Source organism: Cucumis sativus, chromosome 6 (assembly GCF_000004075.3).
Source record: "Cucumis sativus cultivar 9930 chromosome 6, Cucumber_9930_V3, whole genome shotgun sequence".
In the NCBI taxonomy this organism is placed as follows: Eukaryota; Viridiplantae; Streptophyta; class Magnoliopsida; order Cucurbitales; family Cucurbitaceae; genus Cucumis; species Cucumis sativus.
Genome location: NC_026660.2, coordinates 26726085 through 26752608, shown reverse-complemented (window position 1 = coordinate 26752608; position 26524 = coordinate 26726085). Strand labels below are relative to the sequence as shown.

At 31.5% G+C, this 26524-nt stretch overlaps 4 protein-coding genes across 4 annotated transcripts; 2 read left to right on the top strand and 2 right to left on the bottom strand.

The window, feature by feature from the left end:
• Positions 1 to 4517: 4517 nt before the first annotated feature.
• LOC101210113 (protein DETOXIFICATION 27) lies at positions 4518 to 8007 on the bottom strand. The gene is made up of 8 exons (XM_004143507.3): positions 7611 to 8007; positions 6986 to 7527; positions 5853 to 5939; positions 5650 to 5706; positions 5317 to 5555; positions 5051 to 5169; positions 4843 to 4932; positions 4518 to 4752 (listed from the first exon to the last, which is right to left on the bottom strand). The coding sequence occupies exons 1-8, from the start codon at positions 7872 to 7874 to the stop codon at positions 4690 to 4692; spliced, it is 1461 nt and encodes a 486-aa protein (XP_004143555.3). The 5' UTR covers positions 7875 to 8007; the 3' UTR covers positions 4518 to 4689.
• Positions 8008 to 10222: 2215 nt separating this feature from the next.
• On the bottom strand, positions 10223 to 12736 carry LOC101209868 (protein DETOXIFICATION 27). The gene is made up of 8 exons (XM_004143506.3): positions 12343 to 12736; positions 11697 to 12238; positions 11511 to 11597; positions 11342 to 11398; positions 10980 to 11218; positions 10778 to 10896; positions 10569 to 10658; positions 10223 to 10472 (listed from the first exon to the last, which is right to left on the bottom strand). The coding sequence occupies exons 1-8, from the start codon at positions 12628 to 12630 to the stop codon at positions 10410 to 10412; spliced, it is 1485 nt and encodes a 494-aa protein (XP_004143554.1). The 5' UTR covers positions 12631 to 12736; the 3' UTR covers positions 10223 to 10409.
• A 2918-nt stretch (positions 12737 to 15654) lies between these two features.
• On the top strand, positions 15655 to 16182 carry LOC105436028 (jacalin-related lectin 34-like). Its single transcript, XM_011660183.2, has one exon. The coding sequence runs from the start codon at positions 15655 to 15657 to the stop codon at positions 16180 to 16182; it is 528 nt and encodes a 175-aa protein (XP_011658485.2).
• Positions 16183 to 21192: 5010 nt separating this feature from the next.
• On the top strand, positions 21193 to 26515 carry LOC101205033 (putative GEM-like protein 3). The gene is made up of 4 exons (XM_004143402.3): positions 21193 to 21784; positions 21901 to 22002; positions 25369 to 25640; positions 25788 to 26515. Exons 1-4 carry the CDS (start codon positions 21463 to 21465, stop codon positions 25974 to 25976), a joined length of 885 nt encoding a protein of 294 aa, XP_004143450.1. The 5' UTR covers positions 21193 to 21462; the 3' UTR covers positions 25977 to 26515.
• Positions 26516 to 26524: the final 9 nt, after the last annotated feature.

Sequence of the window (26524 nt, the reverse complement as noted above, 5' to 3'; positions counted from 1 at the left end):
ATTATTCAAGATTTACATGAATAAAACTATTGGTTTAAGATATTGATCTATAAGATTATTGGTTTAAGATATTGATCTAGAGGATTCAAAATCGATGTATTTGTTTATATGTAGGTTTTGTGAAAATAATATTTTGAAAAAACGTAAAATTGAGTTAAAGTCTAATATTTTAATATCTCAAATGATAATACATGATATTTTTCAAAAATAAAATAAAATCATTTGACAAAATTCATTATATTTTACTTTTCTATGAAATATAAATATTTTCTTTCTTTTATAAAAATAAAATATAAATATTTCTTTCTCAGTGAAACTATAAATTATTATGTACTTTTTAAGAAGGGTAAATTTTAGTTTTTTTAAAAAAACAATGAGCTATATCTTTTTCGTTTGTCTTCAGTTTTCCTTTCATAAATCATATTAGATATATGTCGAAGTTGATATTAGTTAATTGTATGGTCAGAAGAAAACTTGGACTGGACAACTATTGGAGAAGAAAACTTTACAAATGTATTTCTTTTCCTTCTATTATCTCCCATGAAATCGACCTTTCCTATATCTTTTTCATATAATTGTACGACTAAAAAAAATGGATGGACTCTAATTATATGACTAGCAAGAGATTGGGTGCAGTCTAACCTAAACTTAATCACTGTTCTAACTTATTATTTTGAAATGTTTTGTTTTTTCTGCATATATATCCAAAGACAAACGTGACATATATATTTGACTTTAGTACAAAGAAAAAGAGAAAAGAAAAGGAGTCCCGAATGAGGTAGACATGCAATAATAATAATTGTAGGATAGGTAAAAAAACACTACTCATTTAGTCACGTCAACCTTTTCCAGTAATTATACGAAAGATATTCTACGGTAAAGTAGTAAGAAAATTTTGTCACATTTGGCATCATTATCTCATCATCGGTGACATATTATTAATAAGTGGGCTCTTTCTGTTTATTATTTATTTTCACACACTGTCACCCACTCATAGTATTGATATTTATGGTTCATTTAATAAATGTCGTTGTTTTTCTTTGGCCCAGATTGTCCTTTCACTTTTTTCATTTATTAAATGTGTGTGAAACATAATGTTGATTATTCAAAAACGTTACACACTGGTTCGTCTCTTAATTTTGTTAGAAAATTGATTAATGATATGTATGGTATAGTATGTAATTAATGATAACTGGAGCGATATGTTTAAAGTAGAGTGGTGGAGTACTAAAAATGCCTTGATATCATTGTTTTGTACTCCTAACACAATTATTTACAAGTGCTCAATGACACATTATACGCTTACATTCTAAAATAAAAGTTTAAAGAGTTTGAAATTTTATATTTTTCTGTAAAATTAACCTTGTTGGATAAATTTATATACACATGTGTCGTCATTTTCATTTTAAGATCATAGAGTTTTAGAAATATGAATGGAAATTGTTATGAAAAATAAAATAGTGATGGTGTCACCTTGTCTTCTTCAAATATATAAATAGAAGAGAAAAGTCTAAATTTAACAAACCAATTGATTAGACTTTTCACCAATTAACCAATTTTCTTACACTATTAAATACACCCATTATTATGTGTTGTGGCTGCTAATTAATACTGTGATTTGCATGTTTACTTAAAAACTCACCAAAAGGCTTCGATAGGAGAGATTTTTTACTGATATATATCTTCCTTATTTCAGCAAAAAACAGGTAGAACTTGTGATCGTGTCATTTTAGACTAGAAAATTGTTTTAGCTCATATCTGTTTTCAAGTTATTTTAACTATTTTGTTAGAAAATTGATGTCGATATTGTTTTATTTGATTGATATTCAAAATAAAAATTTCTGCTTGTTTAATTCGAATTTTACAATTTTGGAGTAACGAACTAAATTAAAAATCTGGAAAGTTGGTGGTTATGTAAGTATTTCACAAATACACCATGATTAAGTATTCCATGAAACCCAACTACTAAAGTATTTTACTCAAAAATTAATATTATGCTCTGTCTCAATATTGATATTTATATATACTTAAAATAGAGAATTTTTATGAGAACGATATTGGGAGGAACTAAAGTTTATCAGTAGCTAATGCGATGCAATTAATTAATATTTCTATTATTTTATTGACTTTATTTGAATTAATTTTAACATGTATTGTCTATTTACTTTTAAGAAATATATTACACTTTCTTTTCTTATCTATTGACGTTTTGTTTTTAGTTGCATTCTAGTCTTTTTCAAGTTTTCAAACTGAACGATTTTTATCTTCAAAGTTTGCATCTAGTGGCATTATTTATCCTTCTAGTCAGTGAGAAAATTGGATACAACTTGAACCAATTAGAATATTTTTAAACTTTTTAATAGTTTAGAGATATTTTTTAAAGTTTGAAGAGTATTATTTACTTAAATTATAAAGTTTGGAGGTATTTTTTTTCCGTAATTTAACCTTTTATTTTTTAAATATCTTGAAATCTAGTTTAGGAAACTAGTTTTTATTTTGTAAAATTTTTAACTTTATTAAAACTAATAAGGATCATGTTATAGTGAGAATCAATCTAAACAAAAACTACTGAGTATATCATGTCTTAATTATAGTTTGTTAAAGCATTTTGGAATTGGAGGCTTTTGTTGAAGCATTAATGAGGAATATGAGACTTTATCGAACTCCATTCTTGTGATATTAAATTAAGATTGATAACTCATATACTCAAATGTCTCTTGTATATATGATGTGGTGAGATAGGTAGGTTTATCATGTTATTTGGAATGAAACCTTCTAGTTTAGGTTTAGATATCTTAAACATTAAATGAAAAACGTACTTCATAACTATAACCATGGATTCATATTCATATAATAATAAATAAAAAAAAGAAGTAAATGTCAACATTGCATGATTGCACTTATGTATTATCTTTCTTTTTCTTTACATTGAAAGTGACAAAGTTACGTTGTTGACAAAATGGTACGCCCTATGATCAAAAGAGTGCGACAGAGGACAGTTCTTTTTATGGAGGAACGACAAACACGTCCTTTGCATAGATGATAAAGGTCAAACTTTCTTTTCCTTTTTCTTTTCCCAAAGCATTGAATTAAAATTTAGGTTTAAATGGTACTGAACTTTTCAATTTTTGATGAAAAAATCATTGTAGAGAATTTTTTTTAAAGAAAAATGTGTATTAAAAGTTTTGAAAAGTCAAAACTTATGGATTAGCTTTATTAAGGTGTAAATAGGTGTTCTTGTATTAAAAATTAAATTTCAATAAATTATACTCCCAAACCTACTTTAAATGTTAGCACTATATATCATTTTTCTTTGATATTATGAATACAAATATGGATATATTTTTTTGGGTAAAAGACATCTATATCTAAAAATGAAAATTTTTGTACTTAGAACATTTAAGTTTTATAAAATTTTAGTTATTAGGATGACATTCGTTATACTGAGAATGGAAACAAATTAAATTGTGGTTGTGTTAATAAGTTTAATTTTTCTTAGTGTATAAATGTGATTGGTTTACTTTTCATTATTGTCTAATTTAATTCCCATATATTGTTTTATATTTAATACCACATGGCCACCTGGTACCTGATAGTACCCCTCAACCGAATTATAGGTTCATTAATTTAAATTTGGAAAAATTGCAATGCCTATATATAGTATATAGCTAGAAAAATGCTACAAATTAATCTTAAAACAATGGTTTTAGAATTGTATAAAAATAGCCAAATTTATTCATAAAGACAATATAATTTTCTATTGATACACTTCAACAGTTGCATCTAAAATTTGAGAATAAAAGATAATTTATACCTCTAATTAACTTCATCAATAGAGTAATGTAATTGTCAGTTTAGTCTACCACCGGTGGGTCTCAATCACAAAAGCTTCAATTTTTAATTAGAAAAAAAAAAAAGAAAAAATATACCATACAATTCAAAAGGTTTATGATTTTATTAGAAAATGAACCTGTGTTTAATTAGATGAAATGAATTTGAGAATAAGCCAAATTCAGCTAAATAAGAAAATTAATTTTTGTAAAAAAACCAAACTTAATGAACTGTTGTTTATATTTGATTTTTTTTAATAGAAAAATTAACAAACTATCAAATTCATTAGACTTCATTTGATTTTTCTTGTGAATTTTAACTATTTTTTTGGGCAATTTCTCTTTATAAAATATTGTTTTTTAATCCATCATTATTTTTAGAGTTTCTCATTAAATGGAGATTTTGTTTGGATAGATAATTAACTATTTACCTGAAGGTTTCTTAAAATCTATTCGTGAGGAAATTTATGAGAAAATGTAGAATAATATTTTAATAGGTGGATTTTTTAAAAGAAAATTTTTTGCTTGAGTTTATGTTAAATTATAAGAGTTATAAAACATGATGATGAGAAAATTATGAATCACCTTATTGATGACTGAAATATAGAGCAATATTTGAGTATATTAAATACAATTATCCTCCTGCATTTCATTTCATTGTATCACACATAATAAAACATCAAATTGTTTTTTTTTTAAAAAGAAAGTAAATTTGTCACATGAAAAATGATATCGGACCAGCTATTAAATATGTTCGTTACAAAGGCAACTTCACAATTATAGTTGATAATAATGTCATTTGAACCCATATATATTTATTATCATCAATATTTTTCAAGAAATCAAACAACGATAGTGTTCATTCTTTTGACTCAAATTTCTTGTCTGTCCATCTCTCTACTCGTAAGCTCGCTTTTTTAGCCTGCACATTACCAATCCATCCATAAAACATGTGTTCAAATGTAAATCTTATACCTAAAAACACTTGTAACATTGTATATTGGATCCATACCTCTTCTTCCCAATCACATCGAATAGTAATGATGAGCAATATCAATGTTTGAACTCCTGTTCCTCCAAATATCATTCCCATCCAGATTCCCTTCAATGTGTATAAATAAATTTATGTATACTTCTGATTTGTATATAATTGCATGTAAATGTAGATTTTAACTCGAAGAAAAAAAAATGCAGAATATATATAGTGGTAATAGAAGTACCTTAACTCCAAGGTCGGTAAACCATTGCAACAAAATTCCAAGTGGCAGCCCGATAATATAGTAACAACCCAAATTTATATAAGCCACGTAAGATTGCCATCCTGACCCAACTGCTACTCCTACATAACCCAACAAAAAAGTTAGAAATTAGAATGGAAGAATTTAGCAGGCTATAAAAAAATGAGCAGTAATGAGTAAGATGAGTGTAGTGTAGGTATGGAGCTAGGTGAATATTTATTTAATTGGAGTAGAACTGTGTAACATACCGGAGAGAATTGGTTGAATGCTGTTGAAGAGAATAGTGAAGGTCAAAAGAAGAGTGAGTTTATCGACTTCTTGAAGAACATGAGGAGTAGAAGAGAAAAGAAGGCCAAAGCTATCGTGAAAAATGACAATTAAGCAACAGAAGACAAGACCAATTATTAATGAGGTTGCCGATGACACAATTGTTGCAAACTTGGCTCCTTTTCCATTGCCTGCTCCCAACTCATTTGCCACTCTTACTCTGTGTTTTAAATAAATTAATTAATTTTCTAAAATAATTATAAGAATAAATACTAATTAATCAATTAAGTAGGATGATATATACTAATAATTACCCAACACCCACAAAGAAACCCATAGGAATCATTATTTCCAATCCGTTGATGCTCATGCTGCAATAACAATCATTAATAGAATTAACCATAAAATACCATTGTGTTTTCTTTAATTTGTACGTAGATGATAATAAATTAATTGTTGAGATGATGGGTAGTTAATAGATTAATTATATGAAGAAAGATTGGAAGAAAGAAGGAACCAGATTGATAAAGCATCCACTATAATCTCCGGGTTCTTCATGTTTCCACTGACCACTATTAGTATTCTGTAGTACCAATTCTCCAAGCTGAAATTTTATCATTATTTTCCAAATCAAAATCTCATCTTTAATCATCTTTAAATAAACCTATACAAAAAGGTGATCATCCTAATTAAGGTTAAAAAAACTAATTAACAAATCCATTATTTATGTATTATCGAAATGTTGTAAATATGAGGCAAAACAGCATACATCTTGAAAAAAAATATTATTAAAATAAATAATAAATTAAAATTAAAAATGTGAGAAAATAGAAATTCTCCCAAAATTCCACTACCTCTGTATAATTTCAATCAAAATCCATAAAATATCAATATTTAAGCAATCTAGCAAGTATAGAGTGAATTAAATGATCATTAAAAGATTGGTATATTCAAGACAGGTAGCAAATAAGTTAGATGTGAAGCTCCTGCATAATCAAAATTCACAAAACACCACTATTTAGACAATTTAATTAAGTTTTGAGACTTGAAAGTAAGGATCTCTTACAAAGAAATAACCTTTTAATAACTATTTCATTTATGCATCACTGATTTTTTTTTTTTTCAATGGTGTTTGTTTTTCCGTAAATGATATATTCATATTTAAGAAAACAATTAAATTCTTGTCTAAGGTAAAAAATATAATAAAACTTGTTTTTAGGAGGAAAGTTGTTAGAATAGCGGAAGAAGAAATGAAACTTTTTACAAAAACATAATAAAATCCATCAAATTTTTTACAATATTTTGTAAATAGTTTTTTTTTTTTTTCATCCATAACAATTCTATTTAATATAACTATTTGTTTGGATTTCAATATTTTGTAAATTCAAAATTTAGGGTTGAAAATAATTTTTCATTGAACGCTAAAAAAAAAAAAACAAAGTGAATCTAATGTTTATCAACTTAAATAAAAACCAATCAATCAAAATATTATTAGGATTCAAAATATTAATGAAAATTTGACAAGTTTACTCTTTTTTACTATTAATTTTGAAAAAAAAAACACCAAGATGATTTATAGAAAAGAGAATTAGCACCAATATTTAATTAAAATTTGCTATGATCTCTTAGGTTTGTTTGAGAGAGAGAGACCATAGCATGACGCCGGAAGCAGCCGAGAGCTTAACAAACTCCCAGAGACCAGAAAAGGCATCCACGGAAAAGCCTGTCCAAGTGAGCCGACAATCGCCCCATACAGTGTAACCCATCAGAATAATAGGCATAACCAACCAACCAATATTACAAGCCAGCACAATTCCCTCAACACCCATTTTCCATTCAATCACAAGCACCCAACTAGCCAGCAAGTACATCAGAAGCGCCGCCACCGCCGACCACACAATCGGCCACACCTTCACTTGGCTCTGCATAAATCTCTGCAACGGCAAGTAAAATGCGCAGCTGAAATGAAGAGGAAGAAACCATATGGATAAAACACCAGCTTTCTCTGCCAATTCATCTGGCTCTCCAATCAGCTTCAGAACTGGAGTCGCAAAGAAGAAAATAGGCAACAGCAAAACACAGCATAAGAAGAGAACAATCCATGAACGCTGCATATACACTCCTAACATGTAGTATTTCTTTGCCCCATAGGCTTGCCCACATAGCGTCTCCAAAGCACTTGCCATCCCCAACTGAAACATCAAATTTTAATTAGAAAAAAAAAAAGAAGAGTAATGTGTGTAGGAAAACAGAGAGTCGTGAGCTGAAGGTATACCAGAAGTCCGATGTCGAAGCCAATGATGACGTTAACCGCGATGGACAAGGCGGCGAGGTCTAGGTCATTTAAGTGGCCCGCGAAAGCTTGGGCAAGGACGAGGATGCTGTAGGAGATAATCCTGCTGAAAATGGAAGGGCCGACTATATACCATAGTTTCTTGGATTCGATCCAAATGCGTGTTGGAAGATAATCTTGATGGTGTGGTTGAAATGTTGAAGTAGAGTGTTGCAACAAAGGAACATTTATTTGGTGCTGGCTCATATCCTGGAAATGGGGGGAAAGAAAAAGCCTTGTTTTGTGTAGTTTGGGAGGATATCCAAATTTGATATGATCTTGCTCTCTTTAAACACCGGATATTGTCATAAATTATTGAACAACAACATCTCTCAACGAACATGTAGCTTTCCATTATTGTAAGTCGATAAGGGTCCTTTCTGTATTTAGTGAACTTATGTTTTCTACAAAATAAGAAATAAAAGCCGGCACTGAATAATACACGTGAGAGACACTGTAAAATTACGAACTATTTGTATATCCTAATCTTCAATTAACCATTTAGCAATCCCATTCTACTTCGGTGGTTTCAAAAAACCATAATCATTATGTTGATTTTCAAAATTGTAAATTTAAGTTAAAAACAAAAGAAAAACTACTTTTTTTTATTAGTGGATTTTGAGTCGATTTCACAACGTTTTATTTTTACTTTGAGTTTGTAGTATAGTACATTATCTTCCATTTAAAATAGGTATGCATTAAAGTGATATTTTATAAATAACAAAATAAATTAAAATATTTATAAAGCACACTAAAATTTTAGATTTTATTAAATATATTAACTTCTATATTAATCTCTATCTATAACTATATGATTGATAGAATCTCAAAATTTTACTAAATATTGGATCAACATTGTTATTTTTTATAATTCTCTTCTATATATTTCAAAATTTTTCTGGACCATATTATCGAAAAATTCAAATTTCAAGCATCTTTATATTCCTTTATAATTAGATTATTCATTTACCAGAGTTTAGTTTTTAATTATTTTTTATTGTGATTTTGGTTCTTGTTGTTATTATTATTATTATTTATTACTATCGTGATCAGATGTACATTATAGTTTAGATACTTTTAACGGCATGTGACATTTAATCTTTAAAGACTTTAAAAGTAGAAATTCCATGTACATTTTATCATTTTTTACTCTTGCACAAATAAAGGTATGGATAGTAGTTCTAAGTCTTTTGATGGAGGTGGTTATAATTACAAAACTTCTGATCGTGACTTTTTAAATATTTTAATACTAAGAATGTATATCTAAGAATGAAAATTTCTGATACTTTGGTGGAGTTGCATTCAAAAGTGAGAATGAATAATTTTCCAAAAGTGAATATAAAAGTATAGTGGAGTGTCTTACATTCATTTTCACCATAAATGACCTTTTTGAAATGTGTAAACCGTACGTAGTTAGTCCCCTATGGTTTTAGCCTATTCCTTGTGTTAGATTGAAATATCGATCAAAGAGCAATTATTAGGTTAGGTGCAATTTAGTGCAACCCTCTTTTTACTTTTTAATAGAGAAAATAATAAATTGTTTGAAAATTGGACAATTAAGGTGGCTTGCATTGTTAGAATAATAGGTGCAACTCGTTCACGCTTCAACCTCTCGATGTATTTGCAATTAAAGCACATGTTTATAACATTATTGTGTGAATACACTTAGGGTGGTAGTCTAGCCAATTCCCATCGTCAAATAACCTAACAACCTTAACTACCCTATATAAATTGTAAGTATTGGGTTGTGTTCATATTAAAACTCATTACACTCGATTTTGCCATAAAGTATAAATAATTTGTCCATTTTACCATTTCTGACAATTCTCGTTAAAAGATATATATTATAACTTCTAAATAGTATCACAGGTAATAGATATGTTAGATTTTGATATGAATATTTGAGTTTTATGAAATTTTAGTTATAACATTTGTAAACAAATTTTACTTTAAGTTAATAAAAATTTAAAATAAATAAATAAATAAATAACTCAATAATCCAATCCAACACCGCCTCAATTTTAAAGATTGAGTTGGTTTGAAAATCTTATATTTGTTATTCAAGTCGGTCCAAAAAATCTACCAAACTCAATCCATTTACATTCTTATATTTATATTTATTAATTCCTCGAAGAAAGGTTCATATGAAAATTTTCAAATCCAACGACTACATAGTCCAACACAATCAAACGTTAACCTATGTTGACATTTTCAAATGTAGTAAAATAAACTAAAAGATTACAAATATAATAAAACTTCTAATAAAATTGAAACTATCGGTGTCTATCAACAAACAATAGAATATAAAATTTTGTTATATTTTATAAATATTTATGTCAAATTTACCATTTTTAGAATATCTTTTTAGAATTTCCTTTGGCAGTAATGTTGGCGAAAATCTCAATCCAATATAATATAACATTATGTATTTTTATATATAACTATTGATATTAAGTAATGAACCACAATAATTTTAAAATTAAAAATAATAAATTGAAGTTTCAAATAATTTTCATATTCTACACACATTTAGGTAACAATTGGAAAGTGAGAGATCCCTAATCTTGTTCCTACATTCAATAAATTGAACCACAAGGGGTTGCATATTCTACATAAACAAAAAAAAAAAAAAAAAGAGACTTTTAAAAAAAAAATTACTTCATTTAAATGGTTAATTGAAGCTCCATATATAAAACTAGATTGGATATATTAGATCTGTAATAATAATGAAACTAAATCTTCTCATTGCTTTGGCAAAAACTTTTGATCTGTCCATTTCTGAATCCGCAAAGTTGCTTTCTTGGCCTGCGAATTTTTAGTGTTTATTATTTAAATTTCTTTAATAACGATGTTAAAGAAATTTAAATTTAGTAGAGAAAAATGGCTACATTTACACCATACCTCTTCTTCCCAATCACATCGAATAGTAATGATGAGCAATATCATGGTCTGAATTCCTGTTCCTCCAAATATCATCCCTAACCAAATTCCCTTCATCATATAAATACAAAAACTAACTTATATAAGTATTTAACAACTAAATGTACACGTAGATTGTTTGTATCAATCGCTAAATGCAGCAAATTTCATTATTGTGTATTTATTTATACCTTAACACCAAGGTGAGTAAACCTAAGTGTGAAAATGCCGAGAGGCAAGCCAATGAAATAATAGCAACCCAAATTTATATAAGCTACGTAAGATTGCCAACCTGATCCAACCGCCACTCCTATATGTATTTAGAACACAGAAAATTAAATATTTATGAAAAACTAGTTAATTTTGAAATACAAATTAGTAAATTTGTCATACCAGAGAGGACTGGCTGGATACTGTTGAAGAGGATAGTGAAGGCCAAGAGGATACTGAGTCTATTGACTTCTTGAAGAACGATGTCGGAAGAGGAAAAAAGAAGACCAAATTTGTCATGAAATATTACAATTAAACAACAAAAGAAAAGGCCAATTACTAATGATGTTGTTGATGCCACAATGGCTGCAAACTTGGCTCCTTTTCCATTGCCGCCTCCCAGCTCATTTGCTACTCTTACTCTGTTTCGTTCGTTACAATCAATAATCAATAATCAATAATATATAATATATAATTTGAGAAAATAATTAAGATTGGGATTAATTTAAGATCCTCTATTATATATTGATAATTGTTCTTTTTACCCTGTACCCGCAAAGAATGCTAGTGGGATCATAAACTCTAATCCGTTGATGCCCATGCTGCAATCACAACAAACATTCTCCACACACTCAAATGTTGATTTAAGGGTTACTTTCAAATAGAACAAAATAAACCAAAATAGTTTAAGTGCAAAAAGGGATAGAGAGAGACCAGATGGATAAAGCATCCACTTCAATCTTGGCGTTCTTCATATTTCCAGTCATCACTATCAATATTTTGTAATACCAATTCTCTAAGCTGAAAATTCATCAATTGCACATCCTGATATGAACGAACTGACAAAGCAAAAGGAAAAAAGAAAAAAAGAAATGTAAAGTTTAGATTAGAGGCAGAGACCATAGCATAACCCCAGAAGCAGCAGAGAGCTTAAGGAAATCCCAAAGACCAGAAAGAGCTTCGAGTGAGAATCCAGTCCAAGTGTAAGGACAGCCACCGCCGGCGCTATAACCCATCAGCCCAATCGGCAGAACCCACCAAGAAATATCACATGCCACCGCTATCCCCACTACTCCCATTTTCAAAAAACCAACAAACACCCAACTCGCTGCCACGTGCACTACAAGCCCCACCACCGCTACCCACATAATCGCCCTCGCCTTCACTTGACTCTGCAAGAATCTCTGCAATGGAAAATAAAACGCAAAGCTAAAATGCAATGGAATTAACCATCTGGCTAAAACCCCCGCTAGTTCCGCCAACTCATCACCCTCCCCTATCGCCTTCAGAATCGGTGATGCGAATATGAACACCGGCAACAGCAAAACGCAGCACATGAACAGAACCATCCATGAGCGCTGCAAATACACTCCCAGCATGTAGTGCCTCTTCGCCCCATATGCTTGCCCACATAGTGTCTCTAATGCGCTCGCCATGCCCATCTCAATTGACACACGCAAAAAAAACAGATCATAGTTTTTTAAACAGTGGAAGAGTTGAATAATCGAAAAGTTGAAAACTGAATGTTGAATGTTTAGCTTGGTACCATTAGTCCCAAATCAAAACCGATGATGACGTTGAGGGCGATGGAAATGGCGGCAAGATCAAGGTCACCCAAGTGGCCGGCGAAGGCTTGGGAGGTAACCATGACGGAGTGGGTGCTTACTCTGCTTAAGATTGCAGGGCCGACGATATACCATAACTTCTTAGATTCAATCCACACTCGTCTCACAAGATCCTCCGAATTTTGATCGTCGTCTCTATCATGAGATTGTAATATTGGTGTTGATTCTTCCAATAAGGGAACGCTAATTATTTGGTGATCGTCGACCATGATTGTAAAATTTCCTTTTGCGGATCAAGAATGAGGGGAGGAAATACGGTTGTTGGAGTTGTGGATGATAACAATGTGTGCCATTTTTAAAAGCGTAAATTTCCTTTTGTAAAGCTTAGGTTAAAATAAAAATTGCAAAATTTAACTAAATTTGAGGTAACGTTAACCATATAAAACAGGACTAAATCCACATCAACACTTTCTATCTCATTTACATTGGAAGAAAAAGTATTTGGGTGCATCAACTCATACGTACTTGCATCCAATCCTTGTCTATATTAAAATGTCTTCCATAGTTAGTCCAATACTTCAAATATAATAAATGAATTGCCCAGTGTCGAAAAATAAACTTTGAATTGCCTCATTCTTAAACATGAAGTTCGATTCTAATTTCTGGTCATTGAATTTTTGTAATCATTTTTCATTGTACCTGATAGTTACATTTCTATTATTGATTGATTTCTACAACATTTTCCAGTACTTTTCAATATATATATTCTCCTTAAAACTTAAGGTGGAGATGAAATCATTTTGATTTGTTTCTTTTACATGCCCTCAATTTTCTTTTTTATTTGCTCATTGACTCATTTTAAAATGAACATCTCCAAAAGCTTTGAAAATTCTTCAATTGACAAATTAATTGAGGTCACATTTATAAATTAATTTAATAAGGAGCATCAAACTTTATATTGTTAACTACCTAAGCAAACAAAATACGTACAAATTAAACATACATACATAAATATTGTGACAACAACCACAAGGTTATTACTTATTATCATAAAATCTTCTTACACTACATGAGTATGAACAAACCCTTAAACTTTAGATTTCATCATTAAATCCCGAAAGTTCAACAAGTATTACAATTAGGTCCTTCTATTGGTTGATATATATTCAATTAAATATGGGCAAACTCGTAAATTCAGACACCAATAACAATAAAAGAAAAGGTTTAAGGTAAAAAGAAGGGTCGGATGCGTCTAAGCAGCTGCAGCCAACATAATTTGGAAGGAGAGTTGAAGAGGTGGAGAGCGAGAAGAAACAAAGAAGGACAGAAAGACACAAGAGAAACACACGTACTGTTTTTCTAAAAGAAAATGGAAAAGAGGAAAGAAGCAATGCTTGGATTAGTTTTACGACCTTTGATCAGCACGTATTGGTAAGCTGGGAGGTAGCAACGGTTGGACTCATTGACTAAGGGAGAGTCACTCTTTTTTCTTTTTTCTTTTGGCTCTTCATCACATTACCAAGATTTACCATAATACAATTTCGTTTACAATACTACATAAAATTGAGGAAATGGGTTTTGATTTTTATTGTCTTTCTTTAATTATTAATAGTAATAAACTAATAAGTTGATTTTTTCGATAGGTTTGAATTTTCTTAATAGGAAGAAATGAAGAAACGAAGAAATGATAATGGGGTTGAGAGATATACGACTGTAAAACTTATAACTCTATTTACAGGTGCCACCGTTGGTCTGAAGCTGTTATATGCGTCATCGCCGTTCACCGTTGTCGTTCTTCAGCAATCCAACATTATTGTTGTCCATGCATGAAAGTTCTCTCTCTCATAATAAATTAACCTTTTTTTTTCTTTTCTATTGATTTGTAAATTGACCAGTTTGCCCATATTTAATTTAATATCAACTGATAGAAGGGCCTAATCGTAATACTTAATCAACTCTAGGGGGTTAATGGATCAAATTTAGAGTTTAAGGATTTAATTGCAAGGAGTTTATGCATTTTTTCCTAAAATTTAGTGTATATATTTAGAGTAGAAAACTAATTGAAACCTGAAAAATTATTTATTGTATTGTAAAAAATTATATTTAGTGACATTTTTAAGTATACATGTTTATGTTCGTTAATTTTAGTAGATTGTCTATTATTGATGGTGGATTCGAGTTTCCTGGTAGATACAATTAGTTCGTTTTCTTTATTTTTCTCAAAGTTTTCAATTATTTTTCTAGGGAACTAATAATAGTTAGGGGAGAACTGCACCAAATAACCAAAACAAAAAGTGATATAGAAAAATGAGGCAATGTGACCACCAAATGGCTAATTTGCATACACTATGTGAAATTAAACAATGAACAAAAGGGAAAATACTCGTCCGGTCAAATCCCTATAAATATGGAGTATCTCAAACAATTCTAACAACCTATATCAAAATCTAATATAGATAAACCCACCACCCCAAATCTTCTAATTTTGGATTTTGAATAAAGCAAAAAATATATCAAACCTAACTTTAGTTAGTTCTTCATTATCCCCAATTATTATTAACACTAAAATAAAACAAAACTATAAAATATGAATTTCTAAAAAAGGAGAAATCAATTGGAGCTTTCTTTCGGCTCTTCTTCGAATCAATTTCTCCATGCCAAACCCCAATTGCACAAAGTATCATTCTCAATCGATTTAATTAGTTGAATTTGCTATACACATGCAGACCTAACTCTATTTGTTTATACTGACAAATCGATCCTTGATGTGGTTTAAAGAAAATACCCTAATTATTCTTCTATTGAAGACTATCTTGCTCTCTTCTATTGTAAGTTTTTAATTTCAACTTATAGAATAAAATTATGAAGAAGGAATCGACAGAAAAGGTATCTCATAAATCACTTCTCTTTACAACCACACTGAACAAAAACACTAAGATTTCAAACATATAAAAAGAAAAGAAAAAGCTCTTATTCATCACTAATCCGATCTACAAAGAATTCAAATATAATTAACAGAAGAACAATGAATACTAAAAAAGTAACCAAAAACTATCCAAATTACAAACCACAACTCACTAAAATAATAATAATAACAATGAAATTATGTGAATGGCAGTAGTGTGGAAAAGAGATTTAAAGAAGAATAAAAAAGCAAAAGAATTCCATCAGCCATCACTCCAATTCACCTTCAAATTTAGATCTCTAAATTGACCCAACGCATCAACGTCTACGATAAAATCACTCCAAACAGAGTACCAGCCAAAGCGATCCCCAACGTCGCTGCTCCGCCGATGTGCGACCCCGCTCCAGCTGGGTTATCGGCCGCCGGGCCTTGGGGTGCTGGTGAAGGCACCTCCATTCCAGTGGGTGAAGGAGGAGAAGCAATGGGTGGAAGGACAGGACCACCGGAAGGAGTAGGAGTAGAGATTGGAGTTGGAGTAGGAGTAGAGATTGGAGTTGGAGTAGGAGCAATAGGCGCTGGAGCGGGTGACGCAGCATCCGGAGCGGGTGAGGGCGATACCGGAGTCGGTGAAGGCGATGGTGCTCTGTTTGGCGTCGGAGTTGGAGATGGAGGTAAAACAACCGGAGAAGGCGCCGGTGTGGCTGATGGAGGAGTTAGAGGCTGTGGAGAACCCGGTGCCGGAGCCGGCGCCTGCGCCATACATAACCTCGTTAACAAAGCAAAAATCAGAACGAATCGAACCCCGGAGAATCCCATCGTCTTTATCGGGAAGAAAGAGGGAAAGGATTTGTTTTCCGCAAAACAGAGTATCTCAAAGAAGGTAGTGAAAGTGGAAGAGGCAAACGAGGGCGTTTAAGAAAGCAACAATTCGGTCACAGAATTCACTTTGCTTGTTTCGCTTTGTATCTCAGTAGCGGGTGGTAAGTCTATGTATATATAGCCTTAGCATCATCTCAAAAAAACCTTCATACAAGAATCACATACATGTGGACCGAGTAAGCAAGCTACTTAGATTCGAACACGTGTACGCGTTAGGCTGATCATATCGCAGTTTTGCATTTGAGAATCATGAGCCGTTGGATGACCCACGCGTCGGTTAGAGGAATGTCGGTGGGGACATACTTTTCTGTTTCCTTCCATATGCTACCCCTACACCTCCTTGCCAGAGGTGTTGCAATTTTCTGAAAAACGTTGGTCCAGGGTGTCAAATATGAATACACGTGGCCAAATTCCCTTTCGAGAAGACTCCCCTAAATTTCAATCCCATGCATTTATTTCCGTTGATTTTATATTTTTGTAGCCGTTGAGTTGTGTCAAGGGAGAGAAATATGGGAGTTTGGTAACCGCCACAAAAGGAAAAAAAGGGAGAATATCATTTTCAATTTGACCTCCACAAAATAAGGCAATAAAAAGTTAGGATAAGAGCACAATTTAAAAATTTTAAATTTCATAATCACTAACATTAGTTGAGCTTAGTTTAGGGTTAGGCAACAATAGAGCAAAACGGGAACGGACAGGGCGACATTCCGTTTCTATCATGTACAGGGATGAGGATTCCTCATCCAAGAATCAAGTCGACCCATTCCTGAAATTTTAATGTCATTTTAACTGATTTTTCTTAGCTAAGAAAAAAGACACTAGGAATTAATTGGAAAAGATTAAAAAAGAAAAAAGAAAAGAACAATTATGAGAGAATCTGTGTGTTACACTTTGTTGAAATATAGAGGAATGAGAACTGGCAATAGCTGGCTATAGTTTTATTTTATATATTACAAAAAGTAAGAAAGAAAAGCGTACACGTTTGAGGAATGTGTGGGTTTTGTTATATATTTAAGTAACTTGATCCTCAATTAATTTGCCAACCAGCAATTGTGCTGCAAATTTGTTCTTATTATGGTTGTGGTCTTGAAAGGAAATGAAATCGGTGGGGGTTGAATAATATTTTGGTTTAACTTCTCTTTTAAGTTAAATTTGTATGGATTCTCCTATCTTCTTTCTTTTTAATCCGAAAAACAACAATTTTGTCACTTCCTTACATTTATTGTTTTTGGCAAAATATACATTATGGTCCCAAATATCATTTACTTTAAGTTCTACTTGATCAATTTTCTTTAAACGATTCTATCAATTCCTATTATCTATTTGTGCTTTGTTTGAAAACAAAATCTCTTATGAAACTTACTATTGTATTAATTAATTAAAATTTTAACAAACCCATTGCGAAGTACTTTTAATTAATCAAGTCTCAAAATTGGTATAAATTAATTTTTAAAAAAAGTAAGAAAGAAAAAAAAAAACTTAACGAAGAAGTTAGTGATTGGAGAAAAATAACTAAAGAAATATATTTGTCCATTATATTAGAAAAAGTTGGACTGAAAAAGTCGTAAAATAAGAGAGTTGGTGACCTAATTCACGGCATGATTGAGTAGTTGGTTTTAACGCGGAGTTGATCACACTCACTTTCCACTACCTGACGGGTGTACTGCCAACTAAGCTTCCCTTTTGCAGGAAAACCTTGCTTTTTATTCTTTCAAGGCTGACATGGCATACCACGTAAAACTACCTAAATTAAACCTCTTCTAACATTACCAAGCCACACAATCAACTTCATGGTTTAAAAATATAAGACTAAACCTAATCTTTTTAGTTAAGAATATATACCCAACCAACAAATTGAAATATTGTGTATTTTATATGGAATCGGGTGATGGTAGAATTTTGAGAATATGATATAGTAAATATACCACATTCTTTTATAATTTTATAAATATGACAAAATTTTCACTTATAAAAATATTCTCAATTTTAAATTTGTTATTATTTCTAAACTACCCTTTAATAACTTATTTGTTTGTTCTTTTCAATACTCTACTCATTATTTATTTATTTTCATACTTTTTAAAGTCCTAATTAAATATTTGTTCTTATATGAAGAAAATTATTTGTTTTTTTTCTTAATCTTGATTTTAGAATATTACTAGTAAAATAATTGCAATATAAAATGTAATGATTGTTGATCATTTTAATTTAACTTAATTCGTTTTTTTTTTTTTACTTTTTTCAATGTGTATTTTGAGTTGAATCTGATTTCAAATTTTGTTTTTTTTACTTTATCCTAGTTTTGTATATCAATGTTGTGATATATTTATATTATATGTATTAGTTTGTTTATATACTTACTATGTGATTTTCATTTTTTTCAAAGTTTATGCAGTTCATTATAGTATTGTATTAAGTATATAAATGATATAACTCAATTTATCATTATTAAGTATATTAACAATATATTGTTAAAGCATACCAGTAAAGTGAATTATTATCAAACATAATCAAGTTTACAAGTGTATATCAATAGTATATCAAGTATATAAGTATGACTTCAAGCATATCAAATATATTTAATAAATTAAATGTATAAGTGAAAAATACTAAGTGTATATGAAAAACATCATGTGTATCAAACATATCATGTACATCAAATGTATTGAATTTGTTGAGTGTACTAACGAAACATAACAAGTTTATTAGTAGTGTATCAAACTTATAAGTGAAGTCTTTTAAGTGTATCAAGCTAATCAAATGTATTAAGACCTAAGGGATATCAAGAAAAATCAAGTGTAACAAAAAGTATTATATGTATCAAACGTGTGTATCAAAAGATATCAAATGTATCGATGAGTATCATAAAGTATTAGGTGTATCAAAGAATATTAGGTGTATCAAGGAGTACTAGTTGTGTATAAGGTGATTAATCAAATGTATATTAGTAACGAGAGCATCTGTGACATTTTACCTCTTGATGTATGGGTTGGACTTTGTTTTTGTCATTTTTCTAAATAATAAAATATGTGTGCTATGGATTTAATTATTATAACTTATTTTACTCTTTCTTACTATTTTTACAAATACCCATAGGAATTATTTTTTATAATAAAAATATATAACTATATGTATGATTGGACGCCCTTCAAAGAAATTAAAGCTAAACCCGAACCATATGAAATGTTATAACAAAATCTAACTCATTGTTAATTTAGTTTAAATTAGTTTCACTTTCTATTGAAATGTGAAATCTCTTTCATTTCTACCACTTACATTGAAACTTTGTTTGAGAAAAATGCTATAACTGGCTTTTATACAAAAAGAAAAAACGACTTGTCTCTTGTAGATAGTATTTCCTTTCAATTATCATAAGTGGTTCATAATGAAGGAATGGTTCGATTTCAAATAAGTACGGTTTAAAAGATGAACATGTCAAATGACAAAAAATATATATATATATGTTAAGTGAATGGTTGAACTCTGAATTCAAGTATAGTCTATCCTACATTTATAATTTAATTGTTGTATGTATAATCATGATGTGAACTTAGATCTATTATATTTGACATAATTTTTCAACCAAAAAATGAGAGGTTCGATTCTCTGTTCCTACAATATTGTACTTAAAAATGGTTATAACTTATAATTAAAATACACAATTATTATTATTATTATGTCTATATACAATATGTATGTATATTATTTTCTACTCATTTTCTTCCACTCGATCCATCTAAGGAAAGACTTAGTTCGAGTTGACAATGAAACTAAGTCCAAGATCAATTGGTTGAATTTCCACAATTCTCTTGAACTCTTCCCTCCTTTGACAAATTTATTGTACTCCTTTTATTCTCATTCTTATGTGAACTATTGTTATTTAGATTTTATCTTTAATGTTAAGGTTCTAAAGGTCGGTGATTCTTAGTTGACTAAAATAACTCATAATCAGATATATTATAAAAAAATAGGTTGAATTAATGTTTTAATTTAGTTAGTCCTAATGTATAGATTAGTAGTATTTTTTTATTCCAATCTTAAAATTTAAACCAAATTAATTTAATTCTGGACATTTTTTTCACATTTTCACACACATATTATGGCTTGTTAATATATATTTTTTTTCAAAGAATAAAACTTCTTTGTTTTATAGGCTGAATTTATGTTTTAGTTCGTCTCAATGTACAGATTTTTTTTTTCCATATATATTCCTTAAACCACTTTAATTTAATTCTTGACATATTTTTTCAATTCAGCCATCCATCACTAGTTTAACATTAAAATTGATTGAAAATATATTTACTTTGGATCAACTCACGGAATCGTAGATAAACGAAAAAAAGGTCAACTAACAGAGAAAGGTTTATAATTATTCATTAAATGTCTATAAAGTTGATAAAATAGGTGAGTTTTCTTATTTTAGACGATCTATTATTATTATTATTTTAAAAAAGTATATCTATCAATAACGTGATTTAATTACTTTAAGTAAACAAATTTTTAACATCCTCCAAACTAAAATTTTCCTTTGTTATCTATTCTATTTTAAATTTAAAAAAGAAAGCATACAAAAAAGACACTAATTACCCTTGCAAAAGTTTTGAGTTGAAGCCCTAATCACCATTGTTACCACAAAAAAAGAAAAGAAAAGAAAACATTCCTCAACTATCATACGCTGTATAATAACAAAGTCCCTTTTTTTTGTATAATAACAAAAATATGGTATAATAACAATTGACAACTTAAATAATAATTTAATTGTTTTAGGTATACACTAATGACCAATAAATGAGAGACTTAAATATTCCAACCTAAGATTTAAAATAAGGGTCTTGTTTTTGTTTTTTGTTTTTTCGATAATTAATTAAAAGAATTAGGAAGGAATGAAAATTGAAAATTTATAACAGAAAAGGAACTAAGACACTAAATTTAAAAAAAGAGCACCAAAATTAGGGATGAATGAATGAAGTATAAATATAGCATATACAATAATATTAAATTATGAAGTATAATTTGATTTAAAACGAATGTTATTGATTGTGTAAGGAAAAAAAAGAAGGAAAGAAAAAAGAAAACGATGGAGTGAGGGTTTTTGTTTCTTGGAGAGGCCTCGTTAGTGTTTAGTATCCGGAAGGATGATGTGAATAATACGGCACCAGATCCAATTCCCTCCTCATGCGCGCTAAAAAGTAGGGGTCCTCTTCTTCCTCTCCCCATTACCCTCTTCTTACCCCCAACCCCTTTCCTCTTTTCCTCATTTTTCTCCTTACTAATATACCCATCACAATCCCATCTCTCTGTTTTCCCACAATTTTTCATGGAGCACCCGAAGCAGCAGGATTCCGATAACAAACCTCCTATCTCCACCCCCGATAACACCCCTAAATCTGATCCCAAAGACGGACCTCACGCCCCCAATGGAGATGGGAATTGGGCGAATTTCGTTATGGGTTCAGAGAACCAGATTCCTACCCAGAACGAGCAACCTGTGATTTCCACGCCCTCCAAGAAAACCGTGCGTTGGAGTACCGAATTGGTTACCGAGTCCCCTTCCGTTGCTTCTAATTCATATGGATCCAATACCAATACCTATGCTGCTTCCTCTCCTTCCTCTCCTTCCTCTTCAGTTTCCTTCAAGGGTATTGTTTCTCTTGGTTTGATATGCGCTTCTGTTTCATTCATTTGTATATGTCGCTTCTTGTGGTGGATACTTAGTTCTTGTGGTATTAAAAAAATTTCGATGCATTTTGATCAGAGACGGTGGATTCTGTGTGGAGCGCGCTAGGGAGATGGGGGAAGAAAGTCGGGGAAGCTACAAAAAAGGCTGAGGATCTGGCCGGAAACACTTGGCAGCATTGTAAGTTTCTCGTTGTTCCTGTTGGTTTGTTTTTGTTGGCCTTGCTATCCAGAACGACGATTGAGGGTGAAAAACTAGATTCAATTTCGAAATATAGTTTCTTCTCTTCATTTCTGTTTTGTTTTCACGAGGAAATTTTTTGCCCTTAAGCATTTGAGAGAAATTGGGAGCTTCGAAAAAGAAGTTTCTGATGGTTTCATGTCAGAAGGTTCATGTGGATGGGAGTGGGACATTTTCAAACTTTCCGTTCCCAAGTTCTTAATCAGTATTTATAGATGCAATCCAAACCAGCGTTAGACTTTGGCCTATTGGTTAAGGGTATATGCCTAAACCAATCAGGCTCTGGTTAGATTGTCAAAATGGCCGTTAGTTCTAACAGTTGGAATAAGAACTTAGGCGATTAATGGTAGTTCTTTTTCCTTTTTATGAGATGAGCTGGGATTGATAGAACAAGATTAACATAAAATTCGTATTTAAAATTTCTTTCTGCTTTCTGAGAACCAAAACAATGGGTTCAATTCAGAGGTTATATTATTTGGCAGTACTTATAAAATGGTTTTCAAAATTAAACGCTAAAGGTAGTTAACAAATATTTTTCCCTTTTAGATATAGGTTTAACTTTGTAATGTCATACTCAACTGTCTTGTTCTCGCCAATGGTTCTTTTTTTTTCCAGTACAAACAAGTTCACTCTGCTTCTATTGCAGTATCTTGCCCTGACATATTGTTTCAGTTTGATGTAAAATAGTTTCCTCTTATGAAGTAAAAGTGTAGGATGCCTTCTCATTTTATGAATATTGTCCAGTCAGCGTGGGTAGGAAAAATACATGAAATCCTTTACGAATTAATAGTCTTGCTTTCTGATCCATGTTTGAGGAACATGGCATGATCTTCTCCAGTTCATTGTAATCCAGATGAAGAATGAATTTTGTATTTGCCAAAGAAAACACTAGGCTGTTCTATCAGGTTATTTAGAAAATCTTTCAGGTGAGGTACCCTTTTTTGATTGAAACTCATCCCTGAACCATGTTGGCAGATTGTAAAATTCATCCTCAAAGTCTAGTAGGAACGTTTCTTCTTTCTCCCCATCAAGTTGATGAAATGACTAGTCTGCATTTGTGTCAATGTTAGTATCATCTTGGTGACAGGAGAAAACTTGTTTGCTAGTCTATCTTAATAGATGAGCTTTTGAGTGAATCCCTACCCAACAATTTTGATCTGCAACTTTTAATTGAGCTATTGGCTCGAAAGTTTATCTATTTGCACCTCATTCATCCTTTAGGTTAGGAAATTAGTACATTGGTTTTGCTAGCTTTTGGAGCACTTATTCCCTGCAGAGTTACCTCCTTCCATTTTACATGAAAACTCTTATTGTACCAATTATGAAGTCATAAAAATTGGCGAATGTTTTACATGAGGTGAGAGGTAGTCTGATAAAAGAAAGAATGTGAGATTACATATTGGCTTCATGCCTCCAAACTTGTGAGAAAAACTTGAATGCCAAGGTCATTTATAATCTCAAAGTATAGGTGAAAAAACTGTCTTTTATGACCTTCAGTGCTTGGGTTCGAGGAACAACCTTGTATTTGGTTGCTGAAAACTTTGTTATTCCTTCTTGAAAAGAAACTAAATTGACTTTTCCCTTGAGTAGCCTTTGATATATGGCTGTATGAAAAATATCTAAACTTACCTCCTTTCTTACTTATTGGACATAAAGTTGTGGTCTGGGTACAAGAAGGTGATATGATTCTCCCATACCTTTTGAGGATTAAATTGGAAGTATTCTTGCCTGTGGTTCTGAATAAGTCTTCAAAGTTGTCCCCCTCACGCTAAATTTAGGACAGAGGGGGCTTGCCAGTGGTGACAAAGAAATCCCTTGTGAGAAAATGAATTATTCTACCCCCTTGTCACCAATCGTCTTCTAGAAAAAATTGCTTACAGGACGTGAGTTCAACTTTGCTTCTATCATTGAGCTTTCCCTTCATCGGGAGGTTATATCAAAGATGGCTGGAACTAGAGAACAAACATTGTAAGATGCTATGAGTTTTTGAAAGTAAAGAAGGTGGGACAACTGTTACAGTCTATAGAGGTATGGGGTCACGGAGATTGGCTTCCTCAAGTAAAATTGTGGACCCCTTATTTGTGTCGCCAGGGTTTCAGCTATATTAGGGAGATGGTGGTTTTTCATTTCAACTACTCATTTATTTGGTGGGTCCATGTGGATACTTTGGTAAAAATGTGATATCTCGATGTTATCATTAAAAAGCTATCGTATGCACTTTTTGTTAATTACAGACCTCTCATAATCTTGAATCAAACTAAATGTAGCTATTTAAGGCGTATACCTTCAAATAAAGATGTTAGAGATTTGAATTCCCATCCAACGCTCATGTTGTTGTACTGAAAAAAATTACTCAACCAAGCTGCTCCCAGACTTGCCAATGTGGCCTCCCACCATCCATTTAACCATTTAGTTTTATGCGTGCCTGAAGGATCGCACCTTAGAGGTTACCAAAGCATGAGCGCATTAAGCCATTAAGCATTAAATAGACAGGGCTCCTGCTCCCTTAGAATCTCAAACTGCCTTGTCTTTAAGAATTCTAAACCTGGTGTGGGACTGGGTCTGGATCTGGATCATCTTGTTAATAATTTTGAAGAAATTCAATTAAGATCCATGTTTCTAATTTAGTACGGTAGTGAAAGAATGTTACATGTTGAAATATCACCATGAATAAGAGTAGAAGGTTTTAGTGTTCAGAAAGCTGACTTACATAAACAGTCAGAAATTTTTTTACTATTAATTCTTAAATAATGATAGAACTAAGGATACCCAATAAGTGAGTAGTTCTCTTGTTTTTTTTTCTTTTTTTTTTTTAATTTTTCATCATCTGCACAAAATGCTAAACATGAGTTAGCCTTTTCCCTTCGAATTCTCAAGTGTTCTAGTTTGTCTACCGTCTAACTAAGTTGCAATAACCCTGTATTTAGGCAGTGGCGCTCAAATTGATGGTTGGAGAGTTATTTTCGTCCTTGAGCCAAGAAAGAAGCAGAAAATAAGACATTGATTCGGACTTTAGGTGCACTCTAGTCTACACCAATTTTTGTGCATCTCACCATATTGTCCAATTAGAATTTGCTATTTTTTATATACGTGAGTGTCCATGCTAGCTTTACGCATACCTCAATTGATCTTATGGGACATTTCGTCTGACTCCTACAACATTTAGATATCACGGTAGCTCACGGAAAATTAATCCCATGAGTGGGATGGGATTTATACTTCTTTACAGACTAAGAATGTTACCCTAGAGGGGAAAAAATCAGTATCTACGACTTTCATTTACTTAGACGATGTTTCTTGGATCAGTGAAAACAAGTCCAAGTTTTGCGGATGCTGCGCTGGGGAGAATTGCTCAAGGGACAAAGGTATTAGCGGAAGGTGGCTATGAAAAGATTTTTCAACAAACTTTTGACACAGTGCCTGAGGAAAAACTTCAAAATTCGTTTGCTTGTTATCTGTCAACGTCTGCTGGTCCAGTTATGGGTGTATTGTATGTATCTACGGCAAAGCTTGCGTACTGTAGTGACAATCCTCTTTCATACAAGTCCGACGGGAGAACTGAATGGAGCTATTACAAGGTAATTTTAGTTAACCATACTTCTTAACTCATAGATAGTTTCTCTCTAGCTTGTTTCATTGTTATTTGATGCGATTTCGAATTTGCTAGACCACGTTGGTGGTTATGGATTTAATCTCTGCAACATATTTCATCTTTGTGAAAACAGGTAGTGATCCCATTACAGCAACTTAAGGCAGTTAATCCTTCCTCCAGTGGTATGAATCCTTCTGAAAAGTACATACAGGTAATCTCTGGTGATAACCATGAATTTTGGTTCATGGGGTTCTTAAACTACAACGGTGCTGTAGAATGCCTGCTAGAATTTCCTGAATTACAAGCAATGCAATCGGTGTAAAACGTCGTCGTAGTTGAATCTTCCACCAGTTCACATGTGGCACAACAAAGACTAAGAGTTGGTGAATTCAATCAAACTTCCATTTGAATTTGCTGCTATTGTATACCAACTTTGGAGATATTACTAATGGAAGGTGTCTTCCCTTTATTGGAATTTCCCAGTAAATTTTTGGAATCAGTTAGGAAAACTTATGATTATAGCTTCTTCAAATTTCATATAGATTGTTGATTGTGTACATGGTGTCTTAAGGATTAAGCATTCAGATAAAAATAAATGCTTTTCTGGTACAGATTATTACATTGTAACATGCCAGCAGTAAAACTGTCTGCTGTCATAATTGGGCCGAATTTATAGTTAAATTAATTTATTTTTAAAGGAAATGATAGGGTTCATCATAATCCGATGGGTATTTGGTCCCTCCCTCTAGTTCTATGTTTGATTCTTTTGCCCACTTGTACTTCTCTTTTTCTCTGTTTATTCTCTCGGCAATGATATTGTATCAATTTCTTTTCAGAATAAAGAACATGGACATTATGATATTCGTACAT